Source organism: Sciurus vulgaris (assembly GCF_902686455.1).
Source record: "Sciurus vulgaris genome assembly, chromosome: 8".
Taxonomy (NCBI): Eukaryota; Metazoa; Chordata; class Mammalia; order Rodentia; family Sciuridae; genus Sciurus; species Sciurus vulgaris.
The window spans coordinates 118,549,471-118,571,114 of NC_136468.1; the positions used below are offsets into that span (position 1 = coordinate 118,549,471).

The 21,644-nt window shown below is 34.7% G+C and overlaps 1 protein-coding gene across 1 annotated transcript in view; it reads left to right on the forward strand.

The window, feature by feature from the left end:
• The window catches only part of LOC306667237 (solute carrier family 5 member 4), a gene marked incomplete at its 5' end in the record, with an annotated part of 59,253 nt that extends 38,499 nt beyond the window's left edge, over positions 1 to 20,754 (forward strand). Inside the window, 8 exons of the mRNA XM_079149713.1 lie at positions 1,458 to 1,678; positions 5,934 to 6,069; positions 7,719 to 7,826; positions 8,495 to 8,645; positions 12,305 to 12,473; positions 12,703 to 12,918; positions 15,387 to 15,486; positions 20,460 to 20,754. Coding sequence (XP_079005839.1) covers positions 1,458 to 1,678; positions 5,934 to 6,069; positions 7,719 to 7,826; positions 8,495 to 8,645; positions 12,305 to 12,473; positions 12,703 to 12,918; positions 15,387 to 15,486; positions 20,460 to 20,674 — 1,316 coding nt within the window. The 3' untranslated portion in view covers positions 20,675 to 20,754. The remainder of the gene's footprint in view (positions 1 to 1,457; positions 1,679 to 5,933; positions 6,070 to 7,718; positions 7,827 to 8,494; positions 8,646 to 12,304; positions 12,474 to 12,702; positions 12,919 to 15,386; positions 15,487 to 20,459) is intronic.
• Positions 20,755 to 21,644: the final 890 nt, after the last annotated feature.

Here is a 21,644-nt window from a genome sequence, read left to right on the forward strand (position 1 = left end):
TCTTTGTATTTCTGTGGTTTTGGTTGTGTTTTCTACATTTTATCTTTGATTTTTTTTTTTTATCTGAGTCTTCGTTCTTCTTCTTTCCTAGTTATTTTAGCTATGGGTTTGCCAATTTTGGTTATCCTTTCAAAAAAATCAGCTCTTCATTTCACTGATCTTTCATGTTTTTATTTTAGTCACTTAATTTATTTCTGCTCTGATGTTTATTATTTCTTTCCTTCTACTAACTTGGGGTTCGGTTCATTACTGTTTTCCTACTTCTTTGAGAGTAACAATAGGCTGTTTATGTGAGATCTTTCTGTTTGCTGTGAACATTGATTGCTGTAAACTTCCCTCAGTACAGGTTTTGCCATATCCCATAGTTTCAGTATATTGCGTTCCCATATTCATTTGCTTTAAGAAATATTTTTAAAAATTCATTTTTAATTTCTTCATTGATTCATTGGCTGTTTGAGTAGTTTGTTTAATTTCCATGTATTTGTCGAGTTTTGAAATCTTTTTCTTGTTAGTTATTTTTAGTTTTCTTACACTGTGTAACCCTATCTGGTTTTTAAATCGTATTTCTTTTAACAGAACAATCGTTTGTATTGCCTGTGTCTTCCACTAGGCTGAGTTCCTGCCTTGCAAATTCATTTTGAACAATAAGCATGATGTTTGTCACATAGTAAATATTCAACTAATTAGTGAATAATTAATGTCAACAACTCTACAATTATATGATACATGGGTATATTTTGCATCATTTGAACTCATACACAGTGGCCCTAGAGGTCTGGACTAAAGGTCTGGATTTGTCAACTATAATTCTTGTTTACATTAATTAGCCTTTCCAGCCTCCAGTGGGCAGAGTCTGACCACTCTTCCTCATCACATCTAACCTGCTGCCTCCAATTTCTGCTCATATCTCCAATTTTTTTAATGGAACAGAAACAGAATAAAGTATTGCATCAGAGCGTAAAAAAGATGGCAGATCAGAAAATCAGAACACAATAAGGTCAGAATAGTCAAATTTTGAGTCAGGAAGAGAAACATTTCTTCTTGTTCCTTTCAAAAGAGTTGGAGTTTCCTGATGACTCATTCCATTAGGCTGAATCTTTTATCTCATCATCTTGTTTGATTCTGCTTTGGGTGGTTGTGAGACATCAACAACTGCCTGTGAGCTGACAGTTCTATTTTTATCGCAAGGTTAGCACAAAGTTAGATGTCAAATTTAAACTTTAAAGAGCACCACAAGAAAAAAAGAATTATTTGTTTTACATATTATGTGAAAATCAGTCTTCAGCCATGGTGGATGCCAGTGGAGAAACTAGAAAGACATGGATTGTGGGAAGCCCCTGAGGATTTTACCAAGTTGCAGGGAGATGCTCTTGTACCTCCACTATAAAGGAGTAATCATAATCATCAGGTGTCTTGGAATTTTATAGGCTATTTCATTTTCTCTGATGCCTTTTTAGCTTTTGCTGAAGTTGGAGGCTACGAGAGCTTTACAGAGAAGTACATGAATGCCATCCCATCTGTAATCGAGGGTGACAACCTGACAATCAGCCCCCAGTGCTACACTCCCCAGGCGGACGCATTTCACCTTTTCCGAGATGCCATCACTGGGGATATTCCATGGCCAGGACTGATGTTTGGAATGAATATTTTAGCTGTGTGGTACTGGTGCACAGATCAGGTGAGCATGTGTGTATATATTGTTGTTTCCTATGTTGTAAAAAAGCATCTAGTTTCTAGTTTTACCTACACATATATGTTTTAAAGTATCAAACACTTCCATAAAGCTTTTCATAAAAATATATACCTGATGCTCTTCTCTATATTTGTTCCTTTCTTCTCAGAGGAAAAGAATTTCAGCTCTTTCAATTAAGTATCTTTTGTGTTTATTTCTATTCTGGATCATTATATACAGTGTGTGGTCTGTGATCTGTCATTATAGACATTGCCTTGGGGCTCACACCTTACTGAGATCCAATGAGTCAAAATTTTCTCAGTAACTTGATCATCATTATTATCATTATTATTATCATCATTGTTCAAATGATTCTTATATTGCTCCCTCTAGGTTTTCCAGTTTTAAGATTTTTCTGTCAGCTTCCCATGTTGAGAGATGAGGGTTTAACATTCTACCCTCAATTCCATTATTTGTTGTTTTCCTATCCTCCCAGTAGATCTTTATCATAATTTTGGAGACATCAGCATGGAATGCCTCAATTTCTGTGATTACATGAGAGTAATTCATAACTCCAATCAGATGTGACATGTTCTGATTTCCTACATTGTTTCAATTTTTCTTGGAAATTAATATTCATTAAATATCCAAATCTCTATGGGTTTCTGAAATCTTTCTTGATACTTTCAAATGGAGGAGTGAAATCAGTGACAGGTCAGAAAAGGAAGCTCCTATTTCCCCTCTCAGAAACACAGAGTAAACCTTTATAAGAGTTCGCTTATCTTAAAAAAATTCAGAATCCCCCCACCCCTCAAAAAACCTACTACATACTAGATGACTAAGAAAATGCATACATCAAAACAGGACAAAACTTCCCACTAACCCCATCGTGAACAGAGTCTTAATCAACTCTGAGCATTTTCCCTAAGGGGGGTGGGAAGGGCTTGTACCCCATACATGGTGCTGAACTTTAAAGTCACTACTAGAGGGTTTAACTTTAAAGTCATACTGCCTGAAGAACAGTAGGCACAGTGTATTGCATCTGACTCTAAAAAAAGAACAAAGACAACAGGTAGGATAAGCACAGAGTTTAGAGACACCTAAGACTTGGAGAGGTGGTTCCTTTATCTAGTGCGCAAAACCCAAGATAGACAGCCAAGGAAGATAAAGAAACTGCAAAATATATTCCAAATAAAAGACTAAGATAAATCTCAAGGAACTAAATCTAATGCAATGGAGATATGCAATTTACTTGACAGAATTTGAAAGAATAGTTTTAAAGAAGTTCACTCAGGTAAGAAGAGCAACACAAAAACAGAGTATTTAACAGAGATATAAATATATAACAGTATTAAACCAAGTAGATAGAATTGGAAGATATTACATTAAGTAAAATAAGCTGGACACACAAAAACAAGTATTGTATATTCTCTTTCATATATGGAAACTTCCAAAATCAACATAGATGTAAATTAGTGATTATTAGAAGTTGGGAAGGTAGACACAGGGTAGATGAAGAGATTTTGGAGTTTATCAGCATATACTGTATGCATGTATTAAAATATCACACTGAACACTAATATGAACAGGTAATGCATGTTAATTCAAAAAAAATATTTTTAATTAACAAAGAGAAATCACTGAGTCAAAGAATAATACAAAAATAGAACTGAAAAATATTCAAGAAATGGGTTCACCCTGTATTATATCTAACTATAATGCACTAATAAACATATTTTAAAAAAAGTAGACACCCTGCACACACTAAGGGGAATTTCCCCTCCATGAGTTTGCCATAAGTGTGTCCAATAAAAATACAATGACAATAAAATTATAGAAGTCAATACCAAAAAAAAAAAAAATAATAGGGTAGGGATTCATTGGCAGACTAGAGTAAGAAGAAGGCAGGATGAGTGGACTTGAAGATAACTAATTGACAATTATTAAATGAAAAGCAAAAAAAGAAGAGTTTTTTAAAAAGTTGAAGACAACCTATATAACTTATGTGATATAAAACAGTAGAATAAAATACTCATTATCATTTTACTAGAAAAAGGGAGAGAGAGAGAGAGAGAAGAAAAGAAGAAGAAGAAGAAGAAGAAGAAGAAAGGAGGAGGGAGGGGAGTGAGGAGAAGGGGAGAAGAGAGAAAAGGATAGAAACAAATGTGAAGAAATAATGGTAGAAAATTTCCCAAGTCTGAGGAAGAAATTCAAAGGCCAGGAGAAATGGATAAATTCCTAAACACATGCAACCATGAATAATAGAAAATCTAAACAGAACAATTATGAGTAAGGAGATGAATCAGTAATAAAAAAGTCTTTCATCAAATAAAGTTCAAGAACTGATGTCTTTACTGCCAAACTCTAACAAATGTTCAAAGAACATTCTCAAATTATTCCAAAAAATTGAGGAGGGAATTTTTCAAAACTCATTCCATGAAGTCAGAATCACCATGATATCAAAATTATGAGAAAATAACAAAAAGTAAACTAATGAACATAGATGTAAAAACTCTTAACAAATTAGCTAACTGAATTCCATAGTATATTAATGAGTTCATTCACTATGATCAAGTAGAATTCATCCTTTGGATTCAAGGATTGTTCAAACATATGAACATTGATAAATGTGAAGAATTAACATAATCAAGAACCAAAACCCATAAATATTTCAGTAGATTCAGAAAAAAATTATTTGATAAATTTAGCACATTTTTGTGTTAAAAGATCTCAGCAAATTAGGTGTAGAAGAAAGGTACCTCAACATAATAAAGGTCATAGGTGAAAGGTCACAAACCCACAGTTAACATGTTACAGAACAGGATAAAGATGAAAGCTTGCCTCTAAAATCTTAAAAAGACAAGTATGTCCACTTTCACCACTTCTATCCAACTTAGTTCTGGAAGTCCTATCCAGAGCATTTAGGCAAGAGAAAGAGATAAAGAATACCCAGATTAGAAAGTTAGAAAGGAGTAAGTAAAATTGTCTCCATCCCAGGTATTCTGATGTATATGTATAATATCACATTAAAGACCCCACGTAAAAGTATTAGGACTATATGTAATAAATAGTCCAGTTAACCTGAAGGATACAAAATCAACATACAAAAATCAGCTGTACTTCTGTAAGGTACCAGTAAATTTTCTGAAAAAAGAATTCAAGAAAAAAAACCCATTTATAGTAGATAGAAAACTTAAAATACACAGGGATAAATTACCCATGGAAAAGAAAAATTTCTATAATTGAAACTATAAAATACTGAAAAAATAAATATGGGACACAAATAAAAAAATCCCATGTTCATGAATTGGAAGAATTATATAGTTAAAATGTGTGTATTATCCAAGAAATAAACTGGTTTTCTCAAAATATCTACCAAATAATGCATAATTTCTTCACGAATTTGTGGAACCTTCTTTATTATATTCTTTCATCTCCGACTCCTTGACTTGTTTCTTGTAAGCAGCCTCACATTTATGTTTAGATCTGATACCTGACCCTGCTTGTCTGCTCACAGGCCTTCTTCCCTCACTTGTGACTTTTCAACTGTTTGCTTCTGTCTAAAAATGCTGTTGTCTTCCCCATCATTAAATGGTACCAATGCTAACACTAATAAATGGATTCTGTAAAGACAATTAAACAGAAAAGGGTACTCATGTTTTTTTGATGGTCCATGAAAAAATATCCAGAAGTTTTGGCATTATAGGAAGAAACACTCCTTTGCTAGGAAATTCTTAGAATTAAAAGACTGCACAAATTAAGTAGAAATAATGAAATCACATGCCTTATTTTCCCCAGGGCTATCTTATTTGATTCATAACTCTATGAGATTCTCAGAATATTCTCATGAAATCTGGAAATTAATGTTTCAGTGCTCTGACTATGGTTGTTTGACTATGGTGTTCACATGGTAAACATCTTTATTTCCCAAGGATGCCATTACCTGATCAAAGTAGGGAGCTTCTGATAATGCCTACAATATTAAAGACCCAATTTACACAACTTGTGGTGGCATTAACATGACTTCTTTGTAACTAGAGGAGCACATTATGATTGTTGATCTGCAGTCTTGTAACTTTAAACATATTTTAACTGTAGTCTAATGTGTATTGATTTCTATGTGACAAAGTTATTACATGCCCATTATTTTCCATTGTCCATGACATCATTTCTTATTTCAACATTAACCCTGAAAAAAGACACTAACCTTCTTGGAACTCATTACCTGGTTGTTTTACTAATATGTTTGTTCTCCTGGCAGGTTATGGTACAACGCTGCCTGTGTGGCAAGAACATGTCTCACGTGAAGGCTGCCTGCATCATGTGTGGCTATTTGAAGTTCCTGCCCATGTTCTTCATGGTGATGCCAGGAATGATCAGTCGCATCCTCTATACAGGCAAGCCCTGAGTCCATATGTCCTGTTTTAATACTTGAATCCTAAGAAACATTTTAAAGTTTTAATATAAACCCTTGATAAACCAAAAAACCAATTCTGAATGAAAGTACAAGAATTCAAGATTTGTGAAGGGGATCAAAAGCAGGAAAATTTGGCCTATTTGACACTGTTTTCTTACCTTTTTCAATACTGCCTGTCTCTTTGTAGACATTTGAGAGAGTAAGTACTATTTTCATGAGTGGACTGAATTTAAGGAAATACAGAGAATATGACAGCAGAGCACTGTAGGTTGATTTAGAATTGGGGAAAGATGACTTGAGTGATCTGTAGTCATGGAGTTTAATCACATCTCTGACTGAAAAAGTTTTTGAGATGCATTCATACTTCTTGGTCTCTGAGATAAATGTAGAACTGAATCAATTTTGCTGTCAGAATTTTAATTTTTGGGGGGACCATTCAGTTCTGAGTCAGGTGGGAAAAGCTACTAATGTTGACAATATCCCTAAAAAAAATCATTTTTTTTTGTTTACTGTGATAAGTAAAGAAAATATAACCTATCTTTTTCTGGTAATGGAGGGTTCATTTTTAATTAGGGCAGTCCAGTAGGTAACACTAAATCCACTTTGTATTTTTTCAAGAAAGCCTTAGTTTATTTCACAGAAATCTCAAGATGACCATCAAGTGATCAGCATCACATCTTTTCTTTAAAGTTTTTTTTCTTTTGGTTGTGGATGAGCCTTTATTTTTATTTGCTTTTATGTGGCACTGAGAATCAAACCCAGTACCTCACACATGCCAGGCAAGTGCTCTACTGCTAAGCCAGTACCCCAGCCCTCAACATCGCTTTATAATAGTAAAAAATGTATTAATACACGGCAAGCAGAGTACAGTCAAATAATTATTGTTTACCTCATTTATGGAAAATTCCACACAGGGTGCCAAAGACTATCTCAAAATGTGGAAAATGTTGAGGTTATTATGTTATTGTAGAAAAAATGCTGCAAAATATCCTCTCAAAAATGACCCCCCAGCTAAAAGATATTGAATTCTCTGTGTAAAAAATATTAGAAAGAACAAAATGAAAAGAAGATGCTGTGCTCATGTATTATGATTCTGTATGAATCTGCATCAATTTTTCATGTTTGTTGTCATAAATTTGTTTAAGCCAAATTTCATTACCTGTTGCAGAAGTGGGACTTCATGCCTCATGGTACAGTTACCCAATTATCCATCACAGTGACATCTTCTTAGATGTAGAAAAATGACACTGGGGAAAATGTGACAGGACCCAGGGCCCAGCTTCCTGGGTGTTGTACTTCTGGAATGTCACTCTCCTGGGAGAACTGGTTCTCTTGCCATTTTCTGGAAGGTGGGATCAGCTCTTTCTCTTTGCATTAATGATCTAGCCATTCCACCTCCCAAAGTAAAGCCCTGCCATGTGGTCAGTGCAAGGGGAGTTTTGAGATGATGCACTTCAGATATTGTGTTTTGGGCAAAGAAGGACAGGATCCACTGTATAAAGTTCAAGCTGAATCTCCAGTTTTGAGGAAAATATATTTCCTCCCACTCATGATCTTATCCACTATTTCTCCATCCAATGGTTGTGAGCTGTGCCTGCTCACTGCATTAACCTCCACACATCTCTTCAGATATAGTTGCCTGTGTTGTACCTTCTGAGTGTGTGAAGCATTGTGGCGTTGAAGTCGGCTGCACTAACTACGCCTACCCAATGCTGGTGCTGGAACTGATGCCTACTGGTAAGTGAATGTCCCTGCTTGCCCAGACCCAGATGCCTATTCTACAGGTGGGTCATGAGGAAGGGTTGTAGAATAATCCTTAGTATTCTTACTTCCATTAACTCAATTCTATTCAGATATTTTATCAGCCCTTTCTGCATGCTGCCAACCATATGATGAACCTGGAGATTACAGAGTGAACCTGACGCAGGTTCTGTTAGAACCCTTACTCTTTCAGGATCAAGACTCTCCTCTCCTCTGTCCTAGCAGATTTAGGGCCATTACTAATGGGTAGAAGAAAGTGAAGTGAGAAGTATAACCTTTCCATAATATTTACAAACCTTCAACTTTGCCCACCAAAGACTTTTCAGCAGTGCTACCTACTAGGCTTCTACTTCTCTGATTCTCAAACACTTCAGAAAATCAAGAAGTTCTTCTTCAAAGAAAGCTGGTACTGGATTCTTTACTCTTTTCCAAAAATCATTTCCAGCTTATAAATATGTTTATAACTAGTATTAAAATCATGTAGTGGATTATTATTGAAGTGTAAGAAATGACACATAATGTTGTAACTACAGTAATCAATGTTCCAGGTGATATTTTTTCTATGTACAGCTCTGTGGTTTAGCAAGATCCTTGTAGACCATGGCATCCAATTGCTAATTGTTTGTGCTTTCTCTTGTCCTCAGGACTGAAAGGTCTGATGCTGTCTGTCATGCTGGCCTCTCTCATGAGCTCCTTGACATCCATCTTCAATAGTGCCAGCACCCTCTTCTCAATGGACATCTATACCAATGTTCGAAAGCAGGCATCAGAGAGAGAGCTCCTGATAGTTGGTCGGTGAGGGAATCTGGTTTCTATCTAGAATTCTTCTGGGGAAGGGCAGATGAAGATGTGAACTACAATTCTTAGTCTTTGGCTTCAATGAGAGTAATCAAAGAGTTCTAGAGTGAAGAAAGTGGAGGACCTTTAATTCAGCTTTGCTCTTTCTAGACATGAAAATTGAGGCCATATTTCAAAATTGAATAACTGTTTTTTCAGATTTTTAAGCATATTTGTCTCTTATTTCTTCTTCTTCTAACCACTCCCACAAACCACATCTTCAAAAAACTCCATCAGTTTGTAATGGGGTATACTTACCAACTGTGATAGTTTTATGCGCTCTCTCTAGAAATTTCCATGTGTGTCACATAGAATTAATAGGGTAAGTTATCTACTCAATAGCTGCATTGATTAATGACTGGGCCATGTTAGAAAGGAGAGACTCAGTAAAGTGACTAAATACAGAAAGCTCTTTGGCTACTTCTGTCAACCCAGGGGCTCTGAGCAGTTTGAGAGCCTTGAGGACAGTGAGATGGAAGGAGATAAGGAGAGATATGGATAGCGTAGTGTCCTTTTTCCCCTTCACAATTTCTAAGTGGATTCTGCATTGTCATATCATTTTATAAAATGTTTTTACAATTTAAACCTTTAAATGGAAATCACCAGCACCCAAAACCTCCTCCAGGGCCTCTTCTTTCCAAAGATAATCACTGTAACTTCCAATCCTGTAGTTTAGTCTTTTCTAGTCTTGCACTATTATCACTAGAATAGCGCAATAGATATTCTGGCTGTTTGTGAGATTCAGCTGTGCTGTTATTTGGAGCTGCAGTTTATTCAGCTCTTGCTATGTGATTTCCATTATAGTGATATATATGAATTTATTTTTAAGGGACATCTGAATGGGGAATATTTGTCAATGTCTCATGGTGCTCATGGATGCGTAATACTTTATGGTAGATTGCTGTGTGTATGCATATCTTTCACTCTTGGCCTTTTAAAATTTAGTAGTTATGATTAACAAGAATGCAGGAAAAGATCTTGAAAGAAAAAATTGTGAAACTTGCAGAAATAATCACATTGACAGGCATAGTAATTCTAAATATGGTTGTTTTGGTCAGTTTTTTTTTTTTTATTACAATGACTAAAAGACCTGACAAGAATGATTAGAAGAGGAAAAGTTTATTTTGTGACTCAACAGTTTCAGAGGTCTCCATAGAAGACCTATTTGATTACTTGTGGCTTGAGGTGGGGCAGAACACTGTGGGAAGAGTGTGGTGGATGACAGTAGCTCAGGATATTACCAAGAAACAGAGAGAAGTGGGGAGAGTTCTGTTCAACAAAGACAAAATATATACCCCAAATGCACACTGGTCAGGGACTCACCTCCTCCAGCCACACCCTACCTGCACGCAGTTACCACACAATTAATCCCCATCAGGGGATTAAGGCCCTCATAATCCAAGTATTTCACTGTAAACCTACTTACATTGTCTCGCACATGAGCTTTGGGGGGGACACATATTCAAATCATAACAGTGGTTAAAGTCATAACATAATGGATACATCATTTCTCCTCCTATGCTTTCCAATTTTTTGGTAATGTTTTTGTGTATATTTTACATAGTGGAAATATGTCAGTATGTACTTGTGACTTAGCACTTGAAGTTTGTGTTGAAGTCTTTCAAATAAAGGGAAGGTTAACTGGAGTCCTGTAGTTCTTCTCTTAACCTAGAATCTTTCCCTTCCACCTGGCTCACTCTTTGAGTAGAGCTACCTAGGGACCCAGAACTCTGTGGTTTCAGGATAGTGACACCCTCAGCACAGTCCAGAAGTTCAGTGCCTGTGACAAACAATCTTGGAGGACACTGACAAATTTTCTGTGAAGTTGGTGTCAAGAGAAACTGATTATCTATTTAAAAAAAGATTGTGCTTTGTTGTTGACAATAGCAACAGCTTTAGTAAATTTAATACTTGGAGGAAAAACCTGAAGACTTCACTTTGCCCATTTCTTGACTGTACAAATACAGTTAGAGAGAAGGAACAGTCAGGTCTTGATGTTCTCATGGGACAACTGGAATTCAGGAGTCCTAAGATGCAGTAGGCCCATGAATAGGTATACAATGTCGAGCATAAAACCTCTTGAAGTCTCAATGATATCTTAATTCATTTTTAAACACTTCATTGGACCTTTTTAGTTACACATAACATTTGGATTCATTAAGACATAATTCTAAAATCATGGAATATATATATTAATGAATTTTTATTTTCTTCTCTAATACCTATGTTCTTCCAGAACACAAAAAATTAAAAAAAAAAAGACCAATATTTAAAAATTTCTGCTTCATGGTACTTAGGTCTTTGTGGAGAAAAATAACAATAAACGTATGCTCCATCAGGCAACAAGATGTGCTAGGAAGAAAATTAAGGCAGAGTGCATGGTGTTTAGGTTAACAACAAAGAGCGAGATTTGCACAAGAGAAGGTGATAAGAGAGAAGCTTAGGAAGATGCCGGAGGTGAAATCTGCAGGGTTATTGAAGTCACAGTGAAATTGGATTTCATTTTACATGTGAGAGAAAGGAATTAAAGTTAAGATAGCAGGGGAGGCACGTGACTTTCTCATAATAATGATGAAGTTAGCAGGTGTAGTTTATTCACCATTCTGTGTGTCATGCATACTGCTGACTTTCCATAGTTTATTTCATTCAGTTGCTAGGTTACAGAAATTTTGTGAAGTTCCACCCTTGAGCTTCAGTTTCCTGCCTAAATTCTACTTTCAACATCCGCTCTACCACAGCTTCTTTATTCAAATAGACATAGAGCAATGATGACTTTTTATGCATAGTCTAGCAAATTATGTTTCTTTATTCTGTCATCAAGTCCAGAAGTAACTAGGTTTTAGAAATTATTTAACCACTTACCAACATTTCAGCGAATTTTTCCCTGCTGGAATACTCAACAAGGAAAATACATAAATAACCGTTTTTTGCCCATGTCATGCAGTGTCCTGAGATACAGTCCCATTTGAATTTTAAGTCATACAAACTGAATTAGTTTTCCTCAAGTTAGGAAAAAAAAGCAAATATGGAAGTCTGTCTTATTAATCATCCAAATAATTACTGGATAGTAAAAATAGTGTGGTGTTTATTTCTTTAAAAAAGTTTTTATTAGTTCATTATAGTTGTACAACTCAATGGTGTTTATTGTGACACATTCGTGATTGTGTATAACATAACATGCTCCATTTCAATCCCCAGTATTTCCCCTCTCTCTTGCCTCCGTCCTACCCTGTTCCCCTTCCTTTACTCTACTGGTCTTCCGTCTATTTATTTATTATCTTTTAATTGGGGCATTATAGTTATCCATAAAAGTAGAATTTCTAACAGATATATACATTGTATGAGGGAATTATTAATCAACTACTGACATTTGAACTGTTATGAATGGATACTTAATCTCAGAGATAATCATTCTAAGGTGAGTTATAAATAAGAAATACATTGACATTTTACAAATGGCAAATGTTAAGCAGGGCATGGATTCATGTCAGGTCTAGGACATAAATTTTGTTAGAAAAATTAATGGAAGTCCAGAGAATGAATTAAAGAACTAAAGGGAAATGGAGGTGCTCATAATACTTTGGCTTAATATTTGAAATATTTTCATTTCCTACCAGGATATTTGTCATCCTATTACTCATCATCAGCATTGCATGGGTTCCATTAGTGCAAGTATCTCAAAATGGACAGCTGTTTCATTACCTAGCATCAATTTCCAGCTATCTTGGGCCTCCCATTGCAGCTCTCTTCCTGCTTGCCATCTTTTGTAAAAGAGTCAATGAACAGGTAAGCAAAAACTGGGAAAAAGTTTTCCTTCCAGAGTGAGAAAAATTGTTTCTTTGGCTGAGGTAGCAAAATACATTGCAACTTTCATAAAACAGCTTTCATAAACTTGTGCTCATGCTTAGCCTTTTAGTTTTCATTAGTTGAGTAAGTAGGCTGAATGATAAATATGATTTATTCGATTGATTCTTCATCTTTTCTGAACATTGACTTATTGTTATTTCCTTTGCAGGGAGCATTCTGGGGTCTAATAATTGGACTTGTGATAGGCCTTATTCGTATGATTGGAGAGTTTGCCTATGGAACGGGGAATTGCTTGGTTGCCAGTGACTGTCCCAAGATTATCTGTGGAGTCCACTATATGTACTTTTCCATCATTCTCTTTTGCTCATCCATGCTGGCCATCCTGGGGATTTCCTTCCTAACAAAACCCATTCCTGATGTACATGTGAGTGTTGTGTAAAGGCTATGTTCTCATTTTTAAATAAGAGTTCTTTGCCTTCTTAAATGACAATTGGTACACAAGTCTCAGGTCAATGAAATAATTGCACCACATGAAATAGAAGCACCTTAAGAGATTATTACCATCCTGTCATTCAACTGAACAACATTTTTCTGCCCAGTATGTGGAAAGTAGCAGAGATTATAAATTAAGGGATTAGGAAATGGGGTAGAGCCTCCCTAAACCTCAGAATGCTCTTGGGAGGTAAATTTACACCATTGTTAAAGGATACCCTGGAGAAAGACTTAGTGTTGCTTAAGAGACTGGTATTGTGTTGCCTAAGAGCTGACACCTCACAGCAGAACTGTCATCTGAACTGGGCCGGTTTGGGGGCAAATTGAACCTCATATATAACATGAATACTGATGTGGAGGTAAAACAGCACATAGCAACAGGGGGCAAGGAAAGGAAAAATACAGCAAAGGCATTCACCTGTTGCCTTTCAAACAGACAAAAGTACTTAATATGAATATTGTACAGTTTTGATAGCAATGTGGAAAAATGCCCACAGTTCAGAATTGCTGAGTGTATGGGTTTTATAATTTGCAATTGGGCAGCATTTGTCAATTTTTAGACTCTCATACTTCATGAGTTAACAATTCTACTTTTAGTAGTTCATTTAGAAATATGTGTAAAGGTAGGAAAATACAGGTAGAAAGATTTTCTCTGCAAATACTTTCTAATAGAAAAAGTAGAGGCAATCCAAATTTTCATCACTAAGAGTATGAATACACAATGAGGGAGCTCTATTATTTGCTTTTAAAAATGTTTGTGGGCTGGGGAGATAGCTCAGCTGGTAGAGTGCTTGCCTTGCACTCACAAGGCCCTGAGTTCGATCCCCAGTACTGCAAAAAAAAAAAAAGTTTGTAATATGTTTAAGTGGATACTATCATCTAATTTCATAGCTGTAATTAAGCATGTATAGGAATGCAAATCTTTGTCTATGCATAGAAAACATCTTGATGCACTCACATCTGAAGTTTCAACAATTATCTCTGGAAGGAGGGATACCATAGGGACTCAGAAAATATTAATCATTTAAAAATATGAATAATATTTAAATACTAATGTTGTTTGGATTTATTACTCATATGTATTTTTATTTTGCATTCATCATTAACTTTAAATACTACCTATTTTATATTTCCTTGAGAAGTGACCAGTAGATGATATGTGGTTGGGGAAACTTAAGCACCGAGTAGGTAAAATTGGTTTACCAAGGACATGTCAGCAGAATCCATCACCATTATTTACATTGGTTATGGGGAATTGAATGATTTCATAGACAGGCATGAAATGTGTTGTCATGTATCTAACCTGGCGGAGCAGTAGTGAGATATTACAGGATGACCGTTTTGGGTAACTCTACAATAAAATTGATGCAAGTAGGAGGAAGAATTCAAGGAGTCCAAAGAACAGAAATTTACAAGGAAAGTGGATTTACTCTAATATAAGAAATGCTATGAAGAAGAGCTTATAAAGCTATGATGAGAATTTTTTGTGATAAGATGAAAGCACATGTTTCTATGTCAATAGTTGGTAAGAAAGTCAATTACCAAATGTTTGTAAATTGGTACAAGAAAGTTGTGGATTATTAATGCATTAAATAATGCATTACTTTGAGAATATGATAATACATTTAAAAACCTATTGAAAATTGGAACAATTTCCTTGGAATGACACAAGTTTCATGTTTATTCTTTTTGTCTAATCACATGACTTGAATCTGTGATCAACAAAAAATGATAGCACATATGCTATTTATTTTCAATTTCTTAATCAGTATACAGATACAAGCATAGAAATCTTACTTATATTACAGAAATCAATTAAATCAAAGTTCTGTAAAACAGTTTAGAATACTGGTGTGTTGAAAGAAGTTTGCAGATGAGTTACCAAAGGTTAGCAACAGTATTAATTGCAATTAGAACTTAAGAACAATAAGACATTAGAACTTTAAGACATAAGAACTTAAGAACTTTAGACATAGATGCTATCTAAACTTGACGGATCAGAAATAGAATGTCAGAAAATATTCTCAAAATCATCAACTATTAGATAATGTGAAGGCAATTATGATATAGCTATTAGTTGAATTATGAGACTATGAATGGAGGAGGGGCATGCTGTATGTTAGCTATATCTTTTACATTTGTGGATTCACGAATTCAGAAGTTGGAGCTCTAAGAATATTTTTTGGAGACTTTAATAATAACTAGAACAATTATTAGTAGAAGTAATTTAAAAGGTTATTGTTTTGGTGAGTGAACTTGGCAGGAGAACTTTTTTATTCTATGACACACTCTCCTGTTAAGTTTGATTTTTTTTAAAACCATATGCTAAATAAAGGTACAAATGAATCATTGTGAGCCTTTTTTCCATCACTAATGAATTTGTGTATCTTCTTTGGTCAGTTGTATCGCTTGTGCTGGGCTCTTCGAAATAGTACAGAGGAACGAATTGATTTAGATGCAGAAGAAATAAGGCATGAAGAAATTGACACAGTGGAGGAAGGTAATGTCTGACTTACATTTGTTTTTTTTTTAATTTTGTATGTTACTTTATTTTGATTCATTGTACACAAATGGGGTACAAATTTCGTTTCTCCAGTTGTACACAAAGTAGAGTCACACCGTTTGTGTAATCGTATGTGTACATATGGTAATGATGTTTGTCCAATTCTATTATCTTTCCTTCCCCCCAACCCTTTCCAACCACTCATTTTCCTCTATACAATCTATCCTTCCTCCATTCTGGCCTTCCCCCAACCCCCATTATGTATCATCATCCACTTAACAGAGAAATCATTCAGTCTTTGGTTTTTGTGGGATTGGTTTATTTCACTTAGCATGATATTCCCCAACTCCACCCATTAGCCTGAAAATGCCATAATTTTATTCTTCTTTATGACTGAATAATATACTATTGTGCATATATACCACAGTTTCTTTAATTATTCATCTATTGAAGGGCACCTAGGTTGGTTCCGCAATCTAGCTATTGTGAATTGAGCTACTATAAACATTGGTGTGGCTGCAGTACTGTAGTATGCTGATTTTAAGTCCTTTGGGTACAGGCCAAGGAGTGGGTTAGCTGGGTCAAATGGTGGTTCCATTCCAAGTTTTCTGAGGAATCTCCACACTGCTTTCCAGAGTGGCTGCACTAATTTGCAACCCCACCAGCAATGTATGAGTGTACCTTTCCCCCCACATCCTCACCAACACCTATTGTTGCTTGTATTCATGATAATAGACATTCTAATTGGGGTGAGATGGAATCTTAGGGTAGTTTTGATTTGCATTTCTCTTATTACTAGAGATGTTGAACATTTTTTCATATATTTGTTGATTGCTTGTAGATCTTCTTCTGTGAAGTGTCTGCTCATTTTCTTAGCCCATTTGTTGATTGGGATATTTATGTTCTTAATGTAAAATTTTTTGAGTTCTTTATAGATTCTGGAGATTACTGCTCTATCTAAAGTGTGTGTGGCAAAAATTTTTCTCCCACTTGGTAGGCTCTCTCTTCATATTATTGATTGTTTCCTTTGCTGAGAAAAAGCTTTTTAGTTGAAATCTATACAATTTATTGATTCCTGCTTTTATTTCTTGTGCTTTGGGAGTCATGTCAAGGAAGTCTGGTCCTAAGTTGACATGATGAAGATTTTGTCTTACTTTTTCTTCTATTAGGTGCAGGGTCTCTGGTCTAATTCTGAGGTCCTTGATCCATTTTGAGTTTAATTTTGTGCAGGGTGAAAGATGGGGTTTAGTTTTATTTTGCTGCATATGGATTTCCAGTTTTCCCAGCAAAATTTGTTGAACAGGCTATCTCTTGTCCATTGTTTGGTTTTGGTACCTTTGTCTAGTATGAGAAAAATGAGAAAACTATATTTGTGTGGATTTGTCTCTGTGTCCCCTATTCCGTACCATTGGTTTACCTATTTTGGTGCCAATACCATGCTGTTTTTGTTACTATTGCTCTGTAGTATAGTTGAAGGTCTGGTATTGTGATACCCGCTGCTTCACTTTTCCTGCTAAGGATTGCTTTAGCCATTCTGGGTCTCTAAATTTTCCAAATTAATTTCATGATAGCTTGGTCTATTTCTATGAGGTATGTGTTTGGAATTTTAATTGGAATTGCATTGAATTTGCATAGCACATTTGTTAGTATTGCTATTTTGACAATATTAATTGTGCCTACCCAAGAACATGGGAGAGCTTTCCATCTTCTAAGGTGTTCTTTAATTTATTTATTTAGTGTTCTATAGTTCTCATTGTAGAGGTCTTTCAGTTCTTTTGTTAGATTGATTCCCGACTATTTTTTTTTTTTTGAGGCTATTGTGAATGGGATAGTTTTTCTAATTTCTCTTTCAGAGGAGTCATCACTTAAAAATAAAAATGCATTAGATTTATGAGCATTGATTTCATATCCTGCTACTTTACTGAATTTATTTGTGAGTTCTAGAAGATTCCTGATAGAATTTTTGGTCCTCTAAATATAGAATCATGTCATCAGCAAATAGTGACAGCTTGAATTCCTCTTTTCATATTTGTATCCCTTTAATTTCTTTGGTCCGTCTAATTGCTTTGGCTAGAGTTTCAAGGACAGTAATAGATGTGGTGAAAGAGGGCATTCCTGCCTTGTTCCAGTTTCTAGGGGAAATGCTTTCAGTTTTTGTCCATTTAGAATGATGTTGTCTGTGAGCTTAGCATAGATAGCCTTTACAATGTCAAGGTATGTTCCAACTTTCCCTATTTTTTCTGTTGTTTTGAGCATAAAAGGGTGCTGTATTTTACCAAATGCTTTTTCTGTGTCTATTGCGATAATCATATGATTTTTAATTTTAAGTCTGCTAATGGGTGAATTACATTTATTGATATCTGGAAGTTGAACCAGCCTTGCATTCCTGCGATGAAACACACTTGATCATGGTGTACTATCTTTTAAATTTGTTTTTTATGTGATTTGCTAAAATTTTGTTAAGAATTTTTGCATCTATGTTCATTAAGGATATTGATCTGAAGTTTTCTTCCCTTGTTGTGTCTTTATCCACTTTGGGTATCAGGGTAATATTAGCTTCATAGAATGAGTTTGGAAAGGTTCCCTCCTTTTCTATTTCATGGAATACTTTGGGGAATATTTGAGTGAGATCTTCTTTGAAGGTCTTGTAGAAGTTGGCTGAGAATTCATCTGGTCCCAGACTTTTCTTCTTTGGTAAGGTTTTGATGACTTCTTCTATTTCATTGCTTGAAATTGATCTATTTAAATTGTGTATGCCCTCCAGATTCACTTTGGGTGGATCATATGTCTCTAGAAACCTGTCGATGTCTTTTAGTTTTTTCTTTTTTTGGAGTATAGATTTTCAAGATAGCTTCTAATTATGTTTTGTATTTCAATAGTGTCTGTCATGATATATCTTTTTTTAATCCCAAATATTAGTAATTTGAGTTTTCTCTTTCCTTTTCTGCACTAGTGTGGCTAAGGGTTTATCAATTTTGTATATTTTTTCAAAGGAACAACTTTCTGTTTTGTCAATTTTTTAATTGTTTCTTTTCTTTCAATTTCATTGATTTCAGCTTGATTTTAATTACTTCCTGTCTTCTACTATTTTTGGTGTTGATCTCTTCTTCTTTTTGTAGGGCTTTGAGCTATAATATTAGGGCATTTATTTGTTGACTTTTTCTTCTTTAATTGAATGTGCTTCATGCAATGAATTTTCCTCTTAGTACTGCTTTCATAGCATTCCAGAGATTTTGATATGTTGTATCATTGTTCTCATTTACCTGTAAGAAATATTTCATGAAAATATGTTAATAAAATTGGAGTGCCATCTCCATTGAAATTTTAATATTCTACCAGAAATAATATTAGGAAGGAGACAGACATTATTACCCTATGTACATGTATGACTACACGAATGGTGTGAATCTACATCCTACAACCACAGAAACGAAAAGTTGCATCCCATTTGTGTACAATGAATCAAAATGCAGTCTGTAAACATAAAAAAATAAAAAATAAAAAATGAAAAAATAACATTAGGGATTTCTGTGAGAGAGAGAGAGAGAGAGAGAGAGAGAGAGAGAGAGAGTGTGTGTGTGTGTGTGATGGAGAAAAACACACAGAAATGAACAGAGACCAAGGGAGACAAAAGAGAGAAGCTTCTGAACTACTGATCAACTTTATATAATGGCTCTAGAGTTTCCATTTCTTCATTAATCTATTCTGCATAGTTACATGTTTTTAGGATTGTGTCTATTTACTACACATTTTAAATATATTAGCATAAGGTTATTCTATTTATTGTCTTTTTGATTTGTGCTGACTCTGTACTTGTATTTCACTTTAATTCCTAATATAATTTCTGTGATTTTTTTCATGATAAATCCCACTTTTATCTTCATTTCTATTCTTCTTCTTTAAGATTTCATTACTTTCTGATTTCATTTGTGTATTTTTCCATTTACCTTATTGGAGTTTTTTCTATTGCGTATACTTGCTAACTTCAGTTGGGTATTGTTTCTTACTTTCTAATGTAAAAACATTAGAAGATTGTATACATTTCCCTCAAAGTAATGCTTTTGTTGCACATGATGAATTTATTTTGTTAACTTTTCATTGTCACTTATTTCTAAGTATAGAAAGTATAATCTTACATTTATTATGATTTTTAAATTTTCCAATGCTGCAAAAATTGCTTTGTAAATAAGTATTTTTGTACATTTGCCAGTATACTGTTGGGACAGATTTTAAGAAATTTGTGGGAACAAAAAGTCAATGTATTTTTCCTATATTCTCCAAATCCTACTTCTGTGGACTTAAATCATGACTTAAAAATATCACAAATATGTCACAAATATGTTATAAATGCAGATGCATAAGGAAGCTTGCCCCTCAGAATGAAATAGTAAGAAGGACAAATTGTCTTGGGCTATATGCACAGAGGGAAAAGGCAGGTTTAGTTATGAAGGTGTGTGATTTTAATTCATTGGTATTTTACATGACACTCCTGTTTCCACACAGACTTGCTAACATAACATGTGTAACTTTAAAATTTTGCCTTTGATAGATTGGAACAGGCATTTCAGCATAGTTTTTATTTAAATTTCTCTTTTCTGAGTGAGCTTAAGAACCATTTTTCTATTTTCTTTGAATGGTTTCTTCATCTCTCTAGAATGTTTACATGGGGGAAGTTGATGGGCTTTTCCTATTTTTAGAAACCCACTATACACTGTGGGTACTCATACCTATCTAAAACAACAAACCAATGTTTTCTCCAAGTTTTGCACATATTCTTACTTTGGTTACTGGATTTTACCATGCAAATTTTTCTATTTTTATATAGCCAATTTTAGCTTCATTTTCCTCTGATTTCCTCTGACACTAATAAGTTATTATGATCATTCTTTATAGTCATCTGTAGAACATTGATCAGGGTTTCTCTTTTCCATGTTTTGTGATGATTTCTTCATCTCTTTCTGTTGTTTCAGATCATCCTGAGCAGTCTCGTGGATGTCTTAGGAAGGCATATGACTTATTCTGTGGTTTGCAGAAGACAGGGCCCAAACTGACCAAAGAGGAGGAAGAAGCCCTGAAGAAGAAATTGACAGATACGTCAGAGAAGCCCTTGTGGAGGACTATAATGAACATTAATGCCATCCTCCTGCTGTCTGTGGTAGTCTTTATCCACGGTTATTTTGCCTGACCTCTTTCTCAGCCACTAGAATTTTGACTGGGCAAAGGATAATTTTATTGATTTTCACTTTTAAGTTTTTTGTGTTGCAAAAGGGGATAAGCAATTGGAAATTTATCTAATTAGATAATTTTAGACCTGAATTTTTTGTTTTTATTTTTTCTTTGTGTCAATTAGGTCTAAATTCTTTTTTCCAGTCACAATTTGATATATACTTAATATATATATTCACTTTCAAATGATTACCACAATCAAGTTAATTAATGCATCAATCAAGAGTTACCTCTTGTGCATTTGTGGTGATAACAATGAAGAACTATTCAGCACATTTCAAGTACACAAGAGTATTTTTAAGTGTGATCACCATGTTGAACCTTCAATCCCCAGAATTTATTTATCTTATTTCTGAAAGCTTGAGATCTTTGATCAACAGCTCCCTATTTCAAGAGTTTTCTTGCCCTGCAGACTTGACATTCTGTGTCCATTGGACTTTATGTAAACTACCAATGAATTAGTGTCACACATCTGCATGAATAAGCCCACTTTCTTCCACTGTGTATATATTCCAGCACAATTTCTCCTTTTTACTATTTAACTGTGAAGGTCAATCTTCCTTATGCATCTGCATTTATAAATATTTGTAATGCAGTTGTGATTCTGACTTTTATATACCCCGACAAAGAAAATGAACATAAACATGACAATAGTGGATGAACTAACAAGTTTGACCTTGTCATTAGTGGAAATCTGTGCATTTCCAAACTGTCTTTTTAAACCATATAAGCAATCTCACTTCTACAAAGGTTGTGTGATTCACCTACATTCACACAACCTGATAGTAGCATAGCTGGTCAGATCTCTCTATTTCCCAATTTTGACATCAAGTGACTACCCACAAAATCTCATAACCTATTTTGTATTGTGTGGATCCCAGTATTTAACTATCACTGAGTTTGAGCTAGATATATCATATTGAGGTTTT